General features: G+C 35.9%; 1 protein-coding gene across 2 annotated transcripts in view; it reads right to left on the bottom strand.

Moving 5' to 3' along the window:
• Positions 1-400: 400 nt before the first annotated feature.
• SLC7A11 (solute carrier family 7 member 11) overlaps positions 401-16,295 on the bottom strand; it is a 101,572-nt gene continuing 85,677 nt past the window's right edge. For both annotated transcript variants that reach the window (XM_070609061.1, XM_008517039.2), the window contains exon 12: positions 401-8,500. In XM_070609061.1, the coding sequence (XP_070465162.1) occupies positions 8,433-8,500 (68 nt within the window). In that variant the 3' untranslated portion in view covers positions 401-8,432. The remainder of the gene's footprint in view (positions 8,501-16,295) is intronic.

Genomic DNA, 16,295 nt, shown 5'->3' with positions numbered 1-16,295 from the left:
CAACCAGAAAAAAAAATAAATAGATGTGAAACCACTGAAGATTTTTACCATATTTGTCTTTCAGAAAGAACATTCTGGGGAAACACGTGAAGGCTGAATTAGAGATAGACAAGAGACGAGATTTTTGTTGAGGCAAGAAATGAGAAGACCGAAAGCACAGGTGAAAATAGAAGAGAGAAGTTACGAGATATTTTGAACCAGAGAACAGATGGATGTAGGTCGTGAGGAAGAAAAGTGTCTACAGCGTTTTCTGAATCTGCCACCACTTTGAGTTTTTGGTAGAGGAAACCGATGTTAAGTATGATACTCCAACAAATTCACAAAATCAATGATAGATAAATCCAATCATTAAAACTCAAACCCCCAAGTTTTTTTTTAAAAAAGCAAAACATGACTTTGATTATGTAAACTATCAAATGTTTATTTAATTTCCATTAAAGTGTTTTCAAGTAAAAATATGTACAAAAATATATATACAAAGGTTGAAGCAACTAGAAGCATGACAGGCATACATACATAAATACAATTGAAATTAAATTCAATGCAAAATGGAGTGACATCATATTGCACCAAAATTTATTCAATACAAAAGCACACGCATCAACAGTTTCCATCAGATGGAAGCACACTTATTTCATAGCATCTTACCACTTACACAAATAGCCATAAACACCATCTGGCAGTGTGACTGCTGCACCAGAACTATCCCCGGAGGGAAAGCATTAAGCTGTAGACAAATCCATTTTATCTTACATATCACATGCTGGTATAGGCATCAGGGCCAGAGAACCCTAAGAAACACAACACAATCCACAAACCAAAGTCCCTTTGCACCATTTATATTTTCATAGTTAATTATCTTGTTGTTACGTGCCGTCAAGTCTGCTTGTCATCTTAGTACTCCTGATATGGTTGGAATGTAGATGCAGAAAAGCAATTTTGCTCTTTAATAATTTATCAATATGACAGTGTGTAAAATTTGTATAAAATATGCACAATCCCCTTTACCAAGTTTCATTATCACAATGCCAGAGTGAAGAAACCACACCACAGATGAGGACCATTGAGGATACTGAGGCTCACTCTTCCTCAACTGGATTTCCCACTTCCTGTATTTTAGAGCACCAGGCCAAACCCACCATTCCCCTCGCCCCCCAGTTAGGGGAATGGTACAAGGTCATGACAAATGCATTCCAGATCCAAGTGAAGGGATATAGCTGGTCACAGGTCAAAGAGAAAGCTGCCAGCACAACCCTCTAGAGTAATCTGACCACTACTTTCCCAGTGGGCTAAACTGATTCCATTGGTGCAAATGATTGATGCTTGCCCTAGACTATAAAAGGCATTTAAATACATTCATATTCATATATAGTACCTAATAATATGTTAATATGAACATACCAACACATATGTGGATTTTTCTACCCCTTGATAATTGAAAAAGAAGTTACTGCTACTAGGTCAAATTTTAACACAAAGCTCACTAAACACATTTTTATAAAGTAAATACAGATATACATACAACAGAAAGACACAAAAGATTCATCATGAGATGAATTCTGAGTCAAAAACTAAAAACCATTTCTACCAGTGCATCACTACCATCTAATTCACTCTATGATAAGTAAAAACCAAGCTGTATGAAATCTAGTCAAATCTTTGTCAGAAGAGTAGGACAAACTAAGTTCGCCAAGCATTCAGTACAAGAGGCCATTTGTCTTACTTTTTCTGACTTGTGCTTATTATAAAACCACAAGTAGCCAAGTTTTAGCGTCAGTAAAACAGAACTACATGTTTGTTCATCAGTTTGGTGTAGAGAGAAGACACTGTATTTCAATGGTACTAAGCAATGCACTCAACACATCTGATTCTTACGTTCACAAAATCCTCAAAATGTTGAGAGGTACCAGTGAAACGCATTACCGTTGGCAGCAATCCATCTACTAAGAGATAAACATTTGGGGCCAATGCCAATGATTATTTTGAACACAGGCATTAGCCTCAAATATCCTAAAAGAGTAAAGTGATATGCCACTGTCTGAACATGGATAATGTCAAGAGAAAAACCCAGTTTTCAAAATGTAAGTATCACTCATTTAGTTCCAGAGTTACAGCAGTAGTAATAACATTCCCAAAGGAAAACTATTAGGTAAAAAATTTCTTCAAGGAGAGGATCAAAATAATCCCAGACTACTTAATATTTGGGGAGGATTCTTGTGGTTTGTGTTATAACCGTAGCTATATAAATTGGTTTTTGTCTCCAGAACAATTCAAAAGTAATATGTATGTACTAATGTGAAACCGTTAATAGAGTAGCCCCCTCTTAGCTGAGGTTTCACTTTCTGTGGTTTCAGTTACCCACAGACAACTGCCCTCCAAAAATATTAAACGGAAAATTCCAGAGATAAACAATTCATAAGTTTTAACTTGTGCGCCATTCTGAATAGTATAATGAAATCCCAAGTGGTCCTGCCTTGTCCTGCCCGGGATACGAATCATCCCTTTGTCCAGTGTATCCATGCTGTATATGCTACCCACCTCTTAGTCACTTAGTAGCCATCTCAGTTATCAGACCGACTGTCGTGGTTTCGCAGTGCTTGTGTTCAAGTAACCCTTAGTTTACTTAATAATGGCCCCAAAGCACAAGAGTAATAATGCTGGCATTTTGGATATGCCAAAGAGAAGCTGTAAAGTGCTTGCTTTAAGTGAATGGTGAAAGTTCTTGATTTAATAAGGAAAGAAGAAAATCGTATACTGAGGTTGCTACGATCTATGGTTAACTTTTATTACAGTATATTGTTATAATTGTTCTTTTTTATTATTAGTTACTGTTGTTAACCTCTTACTGTGCCTAATTTATAAATTAAACTTGATCATAGGTATGTACGTATGGGAAAATACATAGTATAAATAGGGTTCAGTACTATCCCCGGGTTCAGGCATCCACTAGGGGTCTTGGAAGGTATCCCCCATGGATAAGAGGGGACAACTGCATACACAGTAGTTTGGTGTAGATCTTTTCTATTCTAAGCATACATTCATTTGAAACAATGTGTTTTATTTCTCCAAAGTATTTTTCTACTTTATCGGAATATTCTTTACATTACATTAGTCAGTAAATGGAAATTTGGAACGAGGGAGGAATGGTAGGGAAAAAAAAATTCAGAAATCTTTTGAAATATGAAATTCAAACCTAGAACCAGGGAACCACATTGCATTGCCTCCCAGTGAGATGCAAATGTGCTTTGGAGCACGTGCTGAAGAATGTCAATTAGTAGGAATAAGTGAGGTCTAACTTCACAAGCCTCATTTAAGTCAGGCCACTCACCACCCAACCAATTATACAGCTGTAACAACCAAAGGCCTAATATGTTTTCCCACAAGAAGCTATGCAAAAATACCCTGATGCACAAGGTGCTCAAAATGCAGACACTGCTACAAAAGAGATAACTGTGTGTTAGTCTTTTTTTTTCCCTCTAGCTGTGAGCCTTTAGAGGCTTCAACCAGAGGTAATAAGGGCTCAGCAACCAAGTCTTCTAACCAATAAATTAATTCACTTTCTCTAGTCATACCTTGTAAAAAAAAAAAAATCAGTAGTGTATACGTTGAGGGAAAAAAGTATGCTCACTTTCAAACCAGTGCATCCATCTGTATGGCTCTCAGATGCGTAATGCTCCATTTTCTTGAGAGAATTCTTATCTATAAAACTGTTAAGACAGTTATTGAAACTATAAATGTACCTTGGATCCAAGTCGCTGAAATACACGCATGTAACAGACAACTATTTGGAGACAGTAACCATGCTCCAGCGATATTTTAAAGCCAATTCTAACAAAGATTGGGGGGCAGGGACTCCAAGAAAGGAAACATAAGTGGTAGTTTCGCACTAATACCCAGGTAATTGTATAAACTCAAATTAAGACACACTCTTATCTTGGGGGAAGGGGGTGTCAAAAAAAAAAAACAAAGGGAATCATTGATTCATTCAAAGAAAACAGAAATTGCTCAAAAAGATCGTTAATATCCTTGTGAGGTTGTAAAGAAGGATGATATGGCTCACAACATATGGAAAACTGCTGAATTTTCTGTGAGACCATGATTTACACCTTTGTGAATTTGTATCAGATCTAAAAATAGACCAAGCATTTATTGTTAGACACCAACTAATTTGAAAATGCAACAAAAAGAAGAAATAATTATCTCCAAAACTTGGCTGTTAAAATATCCTTTTAAGTACAGTACTAATACTACCGAGAGGTTATACTTTTAGGTATTTTATATATCGCGATAGATTGAAAATACTGTTTATGAGAAAATTAACTTAAAATACATTTATAGGTAACAATTCTTTTACCTTTATATAAACAATGTAAACAGAAGCTGTCAGGATGACTCATTATCTATTCTAATTTATATCCACCACCAGCTTCTTGTCAGGTATACAACGCCACACTTTAATTCCTAACTTCGAATGGTTAGGAGGGTAAAATCGAACTCTGTCCACATTATCAGCACCAACACATAGCCCATAGGATAAAATGACGCAAGATTATATTTAAGTAAAACCAGATTTCTTGACTAATCTGCATCCAAATCCCAAATCTATTTCTTTCCAAACTAAAAAAAAGAGCTACAATTAAAATCCCATTGTTTTTTCTAACATTCAGAACTGACGCAAAATATACATAAAAGGTGAAATTTTCTCCTTATATATCACATAATATTTATGAGAAAGCCGCTTAAAGTTATATATAGATATTTCAGTTACCTCACAATTTCATTATTTAAAAATATATCCTACAAAAAGCTCATGCTTATTTCTAATAGAAGAAGTAATGGGAGTTATTTTACCTTACGCACAGGGACAATTACAGATTTCATAGGGCCAGAAGTATAGATAATTTTGCTGATCTTCATCAAGAAAACTAATACAAAATTCCTAATGCAAAATTAGGTACAGGACCTTGGAAGAGGCATGTCTAAGTGAGGGGCACTGATGCTTACATTTCTTTAGCTTCTCAGGATATCCACCTACGTGCAGCAGACAATGAATTTTTAACATTTCTCTGACTATATTGCATAATAAATTACACCCAAATATTATTGCCTCCCATCCCCTACTACTTTCCATTTCCTGCTACCCTGACCTTCAGTTTTTTATCTTTTCATAACCCGTACTTCAATTACAAGAAATCAACTATATGTCAAAGATGCTCCCTTTCTTTGTTAGCATTACATTCATCTGTAAATAGAGATAAAATAATGAGTTCCCAGAAGACTGATTACAGGTCATGAAGAATTCTGTTGAGTTATGTAATTATACTCATGTTAACCATCTGTTGATAGATCAAACAGCAATTGGGGAAATAATTTTACCGGACACAGAAGACAATCTGGAAATTTGTTTCAACATGCATATTTTAGTGCTAGAGAAACTGCCATGCATTGCGAACGTAACCTAATAATCTATCCTAATTTTGTGCCAGCAGGAGTGAGGGAGATACAGTACAAGCACATATGTATATGTGTGCGTGCATACACCTAACATTTATGTGTGGTACTGGAGTCAGCCATCTTTTCTAGGACAACTCTTTAATCTCCTGAAGAAAGACAAGAACAGGGTCTACTTTCCCCGCTGACCAAGTCACCATTTATAACAGTCCAGTTTTCTTCATTTGATCAAAGAAAAATCTTAGGAAGATAATCTAATATTTTAAAAATGGATCAAAAATATTTCTGAAATATTCATAATTGTGGAAGGAGAATCATTCCATTTTTTAAACCAGATTGTTTTAGCTTTGGAAGTTTTTTACTAGATCTGTTTAATTCATAATTAAATAGTTGAGATTCTATGTACCCAAAAAGCAGAACACTTGAAAATAGTATTCTAGTTGTCTTACACCGTATTAGCATTTTTATTTTGTGTTATAATCAACTCTCAATATGTATATAACCATTTGAATATGCACACTATTACAAGTATATCACATGTAATAATTTATATATATAATGCCATATATATAAAATTCTAAATATATGAGAAAAAATTTTACTTAGTATAAAATACACGTATATATAAAAGTGTGCAGGAGAGATTTAGAACTAGAATCTGCTTGGCATGACACCATTTTGAATAAAAACTAAGCATTGATTCCCTGATTACAGAAACCCTGTGTCTTGTCATGATCTGTCCTAAAAATAAGTTGAAATACAACTTAATCTTCATCACTTTTTAAAAAATTACCAACTGACTCTCTCTCTGGTTAAAATGATATTACAATGGCTTTAGAAATTTAACAATGCAAAAATCATTTTTGAAATTGATGGAAAGAATAATGAATATGTATTCTAGTTATCTTGTACAACAACATATTTAAAGAGAAATTAGAACCCAAAATAAGCAAACACAATGAGGAAACTTATCTACCACTATTGATATGAGCACATTAATCTCAGGAATAATCAAGAACTACACAAACCTCTTCATGAGACTTTACCTTTTTTTTTATTAGGCGAGAAAAAAGGAGTTTGCTGGTTGAGATTGTATAGACCTAGACTGTAAAAAATAGGAAAATAAAGGAAATCTACTTCTGCCTCTAGGAACAATATAGTGGGGAAAGATGTAGACAAATGGATATAGGTATTAAAGATTCCAGACGAAATTTTAAAACTCTATGGTAACAGAAAAAGTAAGGAACTTTTATTAATTCACTTAAAGACCCAAACACTAGGTTTGGCTGGAAAGATGTCAATATTGGATATATATTAAATGTTTATCAAAAGAAAAAATTGAAATGAATGAATTGGAATTGCCTCAAATTATAAATAATCATTTCTACTTTGGTCAAATATCTATGAACTCTACATCTGCTCTTAATGATTTTAATCAGTGTAATTCTTTCAAAATTTCTTATTTTAAAATCGACAAATATTAAAGGGTGAAACATACTCCGGCCATAACTATTTAATCTTAGCTGTATGTAAATAATAATTTACAAATTTCACCATTATCTTATTTTCATTTGAAAATTTCACAATATTTTCGAATCCTAGCATAACAACACCTGTCTGAATGCACACCATCACGCACAGTTTCTCCTCCTTTCAATGAATTTGTTATCAGTTATCTCTTTTGCAAGTCAAATGGTAGTTAAGGTGAAAAAATTACTGACAAAGCCTAGATATAGAAGTGGAAAATTTTTAGAAACATCGGTTGTAAATCTTATTTAGCAGTGACATTTCCTCCTCAATTTTTATGTAAATATATGCCTTTTCCTAATTGATCTGGACAGTTTTATCCAAAGAGATATTTTAACAGAATATAAAATGTATAAAGAAAATGTACAAACTGTCAAAACTCATCACCATGTAAAAATAGCTATGAATAAGAAAAATTGTTCAGAATTACTAACACTGCATATAGATTTGATTGTAGGGTTGAACATAATATTTTGGGCATTTTTTCTTGGTGATTTCTGTGTTATGTTGATATTGCAATTTGAAGATTTAAAAATACACATATTTAGATACATTTTTCAAGGGTTAAACTATTAGTGAAACAAGTTACTGTGCTTAAGAGGTTGTAACACCAAACTGAGTATTGCTTTGCTCTAAGAAAGGTGCCATATCCTTTCCTGATCAAATGGACTACCATGAAAATAAAATGGCACATAACCATGGGACTTCCTGATAATGAGTTAAAAAATCTTAGCATAATAAATTCTCAAGGATTTTTACTTAAATACAATTCCTGGATTTGTCTCATAAACAATAGCCCCTAGAAGCTCTTCTTTAATACATTCATTAAAATTAGGCATATCCCCTCTGTCCTTTGTTCAAAATGCTCTGGGTATAGTCCATTAAAAGATGAGTGGTGTTTTACTTGGTATCTAAAGGGAAGCAATGCAATGCCAATGGAAAATAAATTTCATTCTTTCCTCTGTCCATAAGGATGACATATGATTTTTTTTTTTCCAGAAAAGTAGAAAACACTTTCACAGTATGGTCATCTACAGTATGTAAAAATAGTTTTTACAAAACCCACATATACAGAAAACATCTCAGTCATCAATTTGAAGGTTCTTAGCCGTTATAAGATAGGTTATAGAAAAAGACCACTAAAGTAATTGTTCATTCCGCAGTCTTTTTCCCTAACCTCAACAGGTAGGTATCAAGAACTAAACAACCATGAGAACTCATGGTATAACTGCATATCAGCTTTCTACACCTACATGGAGTTGTAACTAAAATTCTTAGAAACCAGTTTGAACATACAAAAAGATATGAATGGAAATAACCGATTCCTTTAGTCCATCACCAAAGTCGCAATCCTCTGGACTGTCATAAAATGAAGTGAAGATCCATATTTTGTTTCAGCCCTTTGGGAAGAAACAAGGGCCGGGACAGATCGCCAAGATTTCAAATATATTAATTCATAATTTATGACAGTCTTCTTCAGGTACAACTTCCAGTATTATTTGTAATGTTCTGGTTATTCTGTCTACAGGGAAATAAAGAAGAGAAATTAAAAATGCACAGAAGTCAGAAATGCACATAAACAGCAAAATGTGAATTATCTTGGGTTGAATACTGAAATCACACAACCGCCTATTTCACAGAGCACTTTCAAGAATTATTTACTTCATTAGAATCCTATCATGCTCAATTAATTTATTTGTCACTTCTGTAACTTCCCATGATGGCTTCTCGGCAAGAATATATTAATATTTTGTATTCAAATAAAGACTTTTATTCATGAACCAGGAGGCTGAAAATATTCTGAGACAAAAGGTCCAAGATTATAAATAAATGTTCAAAAATGCACTTCATACTCAGTTTAAAATCGGTTTGTTGTTTTTGCACTCATGAGATTATAACCAATTCCTTAGCAAAATCAGGAGAAGAATCAGAATGTAATTTCCAGTCTGAAACTTGTAGGGTTTTATTGAGCAAAATATCTTCTCTCTCAGGCCTCATTTGCCTCCTCTGTAGAATGAGGGACTTGGGAGTGACATCAGCAAGATGGAGAACTGGGAGGTCCCAATGCTTGTTTCCCCAGAAAAAAAACAAGAAGAACAATAAATAAACAGCTACAAACTGAGAAAAACAGCTCAGGGAAAACTCTAAACAACAAAGAAGCAGGAGCTAAAACCTAGTGGAGCTCAAAAATCATGGATGGCCACATAGACAAGTAACGGAAGCACTTTGCCAGCATCACCCCTTCCCCCCGTTGGGAGCAGCTGGACATTGAGGGTAATCCCCTTGGAGGAAGTTCACCACGTGGGGAGAGGGAGAACAGGCACACCCCAGCAAGCCTCTCTATTGCGGCCGTTTGCAGCCTTTGCTCCAGAGGTCTCCCACAGTCTTCAGTGATGCTGATTCCAGCTGATGGAGCAGCCTGCAGTGCCCCAACTCTGCATCTAGTCCCAGATAGAGCTGTTGCTGAAGTGAGACTTACCCTCAAGGACCCTGGTTGTTGCTGTGTCTCCCTTCCTCTACTCTCAGGGATTGGAGACCACAGCACCTCATCATATAGGAGACCAGAGCCATCACTGCTCTTTGCCCAACTTGGCCCCAGGTGGAGGTTTTGTCCCATCATGACAAAGGCAGCCTCCCCTGCCTGAGCCTTGTCCTCAGGGTCCCAAGTCACACTATGGCTGCCATTATTGGGGCTATGCTGCTGCTACCCTGAGCCCCACCCAACACATCAGGTCAAGACTGAACTGTCGTTGCTGAGATAGGCTCTCACTGCCCTGAGCCTCACCCCCTGGGTACCAGGTAGCAGCTCTGACTCATCGTTGCCAGGGATGTTGCCACTACCATGAACCCCACTCCTGTGGTAGGTAGAGGCTCAGACCCATCATTGCTGGGACCAAGCTGCTACTCTCCTGAACCCTATACCCTGGCTCCTGGGTTTTAGCTCTGAACTGTCATTGCCTAGGTCATGCTGTCACAGCTCTGCACCCAATTCTCTGGGCCCTTACACATGGCTTTAACAGAACACCACCAAAGTTGTGCTATTGCTATCCTGTGAGCAACCCCCAGGGGCCAGACCTGAGACTTTCAGCCACCATCCGAAGGCTGTACTACTACTGCACTCTGCCCCCTAGGCCCAAGCCACCACTGCACCTTGTCATCCCAGTGCCCTTGCCACTACTGCATTCCTTCCCACCAGCAGGAGTCATGATGGTGAGCCCTTGAGATGCAGGTACCAGTTCCACGGGATGTCTGCACATGCCCATACACTAGACACCAGTACTACAGCCACAGCAAGCTCATCTGTGCTCAGTAGCCAGGCTCTGTGGTCGTTCCATGTGTATCTGATCCTAGGACCCTGGTTCCAATACTACTCTGAGGGCTCTGAGTGTCAGCATGCTACACCAAGCTCCAAGAAGTTCTCCTCAGCTAGAACTTCCTCCCATGGGTAAAAAAAAAAGGGGGGGTGCAGGGGGACAGGGAACAGTAAGACTTCAGCATAATTAGCCTCCAAAGATCCCAATAGCCCTACCTGCCACTGCCACCTGCAGGTACCATAGCCACAGATGACCCCTACAATCAACCTCAGCCAACAAAGAGGCACAGAGACTACACCACTGTGCCTTCACAGGAACCACAGACATTGCATCTTACCCAGTCAGTGCTCTTGCTGCCAGCTCCAGGTGCAAATCCTTCCCTACTGAGGCCAGTCCGAAAAGACTGGAAGAGGTGACTGTACCCTCAAATGCACAGACATCAATACGAACCCATCAGAAGCCTTAAAAAGCAAGGAAACATGACACCACAAAAGGAACACAATAAGCTCTAGTAACTGACCCCAAAGAAATAGAGTGCCATGAGTTATCCAAAAAAGAATTCAAAATAATGATTTTAAGAAAGCTAGGCAAGATTCAAGAGAACACAGATAGACAAATCAATAAACTCAAGAAACAATAAATGAACAAAATGAGAAATTCAACAAAGAAATAGAAATCATAAAAAAGAACTAAACAGAAATCCTGGAAATGAAGAAAACCATGAATGAAATGAAAGAAGCAATAGGCTCAATCAGGCAGAAGAAAAAAATCTGTGAGCTTGAAGACAGATCTCTAGACATTATCCTGTCAGAGGAGAATAAAGAAATTAGAATAAAAAAGAGTGACTAAAGCCTACATGAATTGTGGGACACAATCAAAAGAAACAATATCCACAATGCAGGAGTCCCAGAGGTAGAAGAGAGGGACAGAAATCTTATTTAAAAAATCATGGCTGAAAACTTCTCAAATGTGGGGAGAGGTATAGACAACTAGGCACAGGAAGCTCAAAGATCCCCAAACAGATTCAACCCAAAGTGATCTTCACTGAGACACATTACAATCAAGCTCTCAAAAATCAAAGACAAAGAGAGAATCTTGAAAGCAGCAAGAGAACACATACAAGGGAATCATGCTAAGGCTGTCAGCAGATTTCTCAGCAGGAACCTTGCAGGCCAGGAGAGAATGGGGCAATATATTCAAAGTACTCAGAGAAAAAAAACTGCCATCAATGAATAATATTTTACCCATAAACACAGTCATTCAGAAATGAAGGAGAGATAAAGTCTTTCCCTGACAAACAAAAGCTGAGGGAATTTATAACAAACAGATTTGCTCTACAAGAAATGCTAAAGTGAGTTCTTGAAGCTGAAACAAAAAGATGCTAATCAGGAATATGAAAATGTGAAAGTTTAAAATTCACTTATAAAGGTGAATATATATTCAAAATACTCTCATACTGCAATGTGGTTTATAAATTACATTGAAATCTACCATATAGGTCAAGAAAATAGCTATAGTTACAACGGCATATAACATAAAAAGATGAAAATTGGGACATCAACATAAATTGTGGGAGAAGGGTAAGTAAATGGGTAAAACTTTATTATGCAACTGAATTTAAGTTTTTATTAGCTTAAAAATGATGGTTATGACTATAAGATGTATTATGAAAACATGTAATAGATACACAAATATAAAGAGAAAAGAATCAAAGCAAACCACTACAAAAAAAATCATCAACTCACAAAGAAAGACAATAAGAAAGGAAGAAAGGAACTAAGAAACTACAAAACAATCAGAAAGCAATTAACAAAACAGCAATAGTAAGTCTTTATTGATCACTTACTTTAAGTGTACAGTCATGCATCCCTTAACGACTGGGATACATTCTGAGAAATGCATCATTACATGATTCTGTCATTGTGCAAACATCATAGAGTGTACTTATATAAACCTAGATGGTGTAGCCTACTATACACCAAGGCTATATGGTACTAATCTTATGTGACCACTGTCATATATGTGGTCCATTGCTGACCAAAACATCATTCTGCAGTACATGACTGTAAATGGCTTAAATTCTCCAATTAAAAGATAGTGGCCGAACGGATTTAAAACAACAAGACTCATCTGTATACTTCCTGCAAGATACTCACTTAAGCATTAAGGACACTCATAGGCCAAAAGTGAAGAGATGGAAAAAGATATTTCAAGCAAATGGAAACCAAAGGAGAGCAGGGGTAGCTATACTTATATCAGACAAAATAGACTTTAAGTCAACAACTGTAACAAGAGACAAAGAAGGTCACTATATAATGACAAAGAAGTCAAGTCATTAGGAGGATATAACAATTGTAAACATATACGTGCCCCATATTGGAGCACCTAAATATATTAAACATTTTTTATTATCATTTTTTATTTTTTTATTGAGGTAACTTTGGTTTATAACATCATATAAATTTCAGGTGTATGTCATTATATTTTAATTTCTGTATAGACTACATCATGTTCTCCACCCTAAGACTAATTATCATCCACAACTGTACATATGTGCCCTGTTACCCCGTTCACACTTCCCCCTCCCCACCTTCCCCTCTCATAACCACAATCTAATACAGATCTGAAGGGATAAATAGACAGCAATGCAATAATGGTAGGGGACGTCAATACCCCACTTTCACCAACGGATCGATCATGCAGAGAGAAAATCAATAAAGGAAATATTGGAATTGAATGACACTTTAGACCAAATGGATCTACAGAACATGCCATCCAACAGCAGGAGAATACAGATTCTCAAGTGCACACAGAACATTCTCCAGTCTAGAGCATGTGATAGGTTACAAAACATGTCTTAGCTAATTTAAAAAGATTGAAATCATACCAACTACCTTTTCCAACCACAATGGTATGAAATTAGAAATAAGTGACAGGAGGAAAGCTGGAAAACTTACAAATATGTGGAGATTAAACTAAATGCTCCTAAACAATCAATGGGTCAATGAAGAAATCAAAAGGGTAATCAAGAAATCTATTGAAACAAATGAAAATGCAAGGACAACATATCAAAGCCTATGGGATACTGCAAAAGCAGTTCTAAGAGGGAAGTTTATAGTAATAAATGCCCACATTAAGAAACAAGAAAGATCTCAAATAAACAACCTGACTTTACATCTCAAGGAACTAGACAAAGAAGAAAAAACTAAGCCCAAAGTTATCAGAAGGAAGGCAATAACAAATATCAGAGCAGAAATAAATAGAGACCAGAAAAATAGAAAAGGCCAATGTAATGAAGAGTTGGTTCTTTGAAAAGATAAGAAAAATATTGACAAACTTTTAGCAAGATTAATTGAGAAAAGAAGAGAGAAGAATAAAAAAAATCAAAACTGAAAGAGGTGACATTACAACTGATACCACAGAAATACAAAGGATTATCAGAGACTACTATGAACAATTATATGCCAACAAACTAGATAACTTGGAAGAAATGGAGAAATTCTTGGAAACGCTCAAGCTATCAAGACTGAATCATGAAGAAATAGAAAATCTAAAAAACACAAAAATGAGTAAGGAGATTGAATCAGTAATCAAAAACCTGCCAATACAGAAAAGCCCAGGAACAGATGGTTTCACTGATGAATTCTACCAAACATTTAAAAAATTAGCATCAATCCTTCTCAAATTGTTCCAAAAATATTAAAGAGGAAGGAAGACTCCTAAACTCGTTTTACAAGGCCAGCATTACTTTGATAGCAAAGCCAAAGACAATATAAGAAAAGAAAATTACAGACCAATATCCCTGATGAATGTAGAATGCAAAAATTCTCAACAAAATATTGGCAAACTGAATTCAACAAGACGTTAATTAAAAGGGTCATATGCTCCCATATGACCCAGCAATCCCACTCCTGGATAGGTTTCCAAAGGAATTGAAATCGGTATCTTGAAGGGATATCTGCACACTCATTTTAATTGCAGCATTATTCACAATAGCCAAGATGTGGAAACAACCTATGTGTCTGTCAACAGATGAATGAATAAAGAGATGTAGTGTATATATACAATGGAATATTATTCACCCATGAGAAAGGAGGAAATCCTGCTATTTGCAACAACATGGGTAGATCTTGATGACATAATGCTAAGTGAGCTAAATCAGACAAAGACAAATACTGTTTGATATCATGTATATGTGGAAACCAAAACACTGAACTTGTGAAAACAGATCATTCACTATGATCAAGTGGGGTTTGTCTCTGGAAGGCAAGGATACACTCATCACAGTACTGGAAGCCCTACCCAGAGCAATTAAACAAAATAAATAAATAAAAGACATCTACATTGGAAAGGAAGAAGTAAAATTATTTCTGTTCACAGATGACATGATCGTATATGTAGAAAACCCTAAAGATTCCACTCAAAAACTGTTAGAACTAATAAATGAATTCAGTAAAAGTATAGGATAGAAAATTAACACACAGAAATCAGTTGCATTTCTTATACGCTAAGAACAAATTATCTGAAAGAAAAATTAAGAAAACCTCATTTACAACAGCATCGAAAACAATAAAATATTTATGAATAAATCAAAGGAGCTAAAAGACAAGTACATTGAAAACTATGAGACATTAATGAAAGAGATTGAAGATGACACAAAGAAATGGAAAGATATCCTGTGTTCCTGGAGTGGAAGAATTAACATTATGAAAATGTCCATACTTCCCAAGGCAATCTACAGATTCAATACAATCCCCATCAAAATTCCAAGGGCATTTTCCACAGAACTGGAACAAAGATTCCTAAAATTTGTATGGAATTACAAAAGACCAGAAATAGTCAGAGCAATGTTGAGAAAGAAGAACAAAGCTGGAGGCATCATGCTCCCTGATTTCAAACTATATTACAAAGCTATAGTAATCAAAACAGTATGATATTAGCATAAAAACAGTCACATAGATCAGTGGAATTGAATAGGGAGCCCAGCAATAAATTAATTGACCACCTATGTGTGGGTTTATGATCAAAGAGCCAAGAATATACCATGAGAAAAGAACAGTCTCTTCAAAAATGGTGTTGGAAAAACTGGACAGCCATGTGCAAAAGAATGAATCTGGACCACTATCTTACACCATACACAATAATTAACTCAAAATTAACTAAAGAGTTGGATATAAGACCTGAAATCATAAAACTCCTTAGAGAAAACATAGGCTGAAAGCTCCTTGACATTGGTCTTAGCAATGATTTTTTGGATTTGATACCAAAAACAAAGGGAAAAATAAAAATAAACACGTGGGATGACATCAAATTAAAAAGCTTCTGCACAGCAGAGGAAACCATCAAAAATGAAAAAGCAACCTACTTAATAGGAGAAAATATTTGCAAATAATATATCTGATTAGGGGTTAATATCCAAAATACATAAAGAAGTCATACAACTGAATAGCAAAAAATACAACAAAAAAATGGACAGAGGATCTGAATAGATATTTTTCCAAAGAACACAAACAGATGGCCAACAGGCACATGAAAAGATGCCCAATGTCACTAACATCAGGGAAATGCAAAGCAAAACCACAACAAAATATCACCTCACACGTGATAGAATGACTATGATAAAAAAGACAAGAAATAACAAGTTTTGACAAGGATGTGGAGAAAAGAGAACTCTTTGGCACTGTTGGTGGGAATGTAAATTGGTGCAGCCACTATGGAAAATAGTATAGAGGTTCCTCAAAAAATTTAAAAATGGAACTCCCATATGACCCAGCAATCCCACTCCTGGATAGGTTTCCAAAGGAATTGAAATCGGTATCTTGAAGGGATATCTGCACACTCATTTTAATTGCAGCATTATTCACAATAGCCAAGATGTGGAAACAACCTATGTGTCTGTCAACAGATGAATGAATAAAGAGATGTAGTTTATATATACAATGGAATATTATTCACCCATGAGAAAGAAGGAAATCCTGCTATTTGCAACAACATGGGTAGATC

The sequence above is a fragment of the Equus przewalskii genome, chromosome 2, assembly GCF_037783145.1.
Source record: "Equus przewalskii isolate Varuska chromosome 2, EquPr2, whole genome shotgun sequence".
Taxonomy (NCBI): Eukaryota; Metazoa; Chordata; class Mammalia; order Perissodactyla; family Equidae; genus Equus; species Equus przewalskii.
This window is presented reverse-complemented; position numbering and strand designations above follow the sequence as displayed.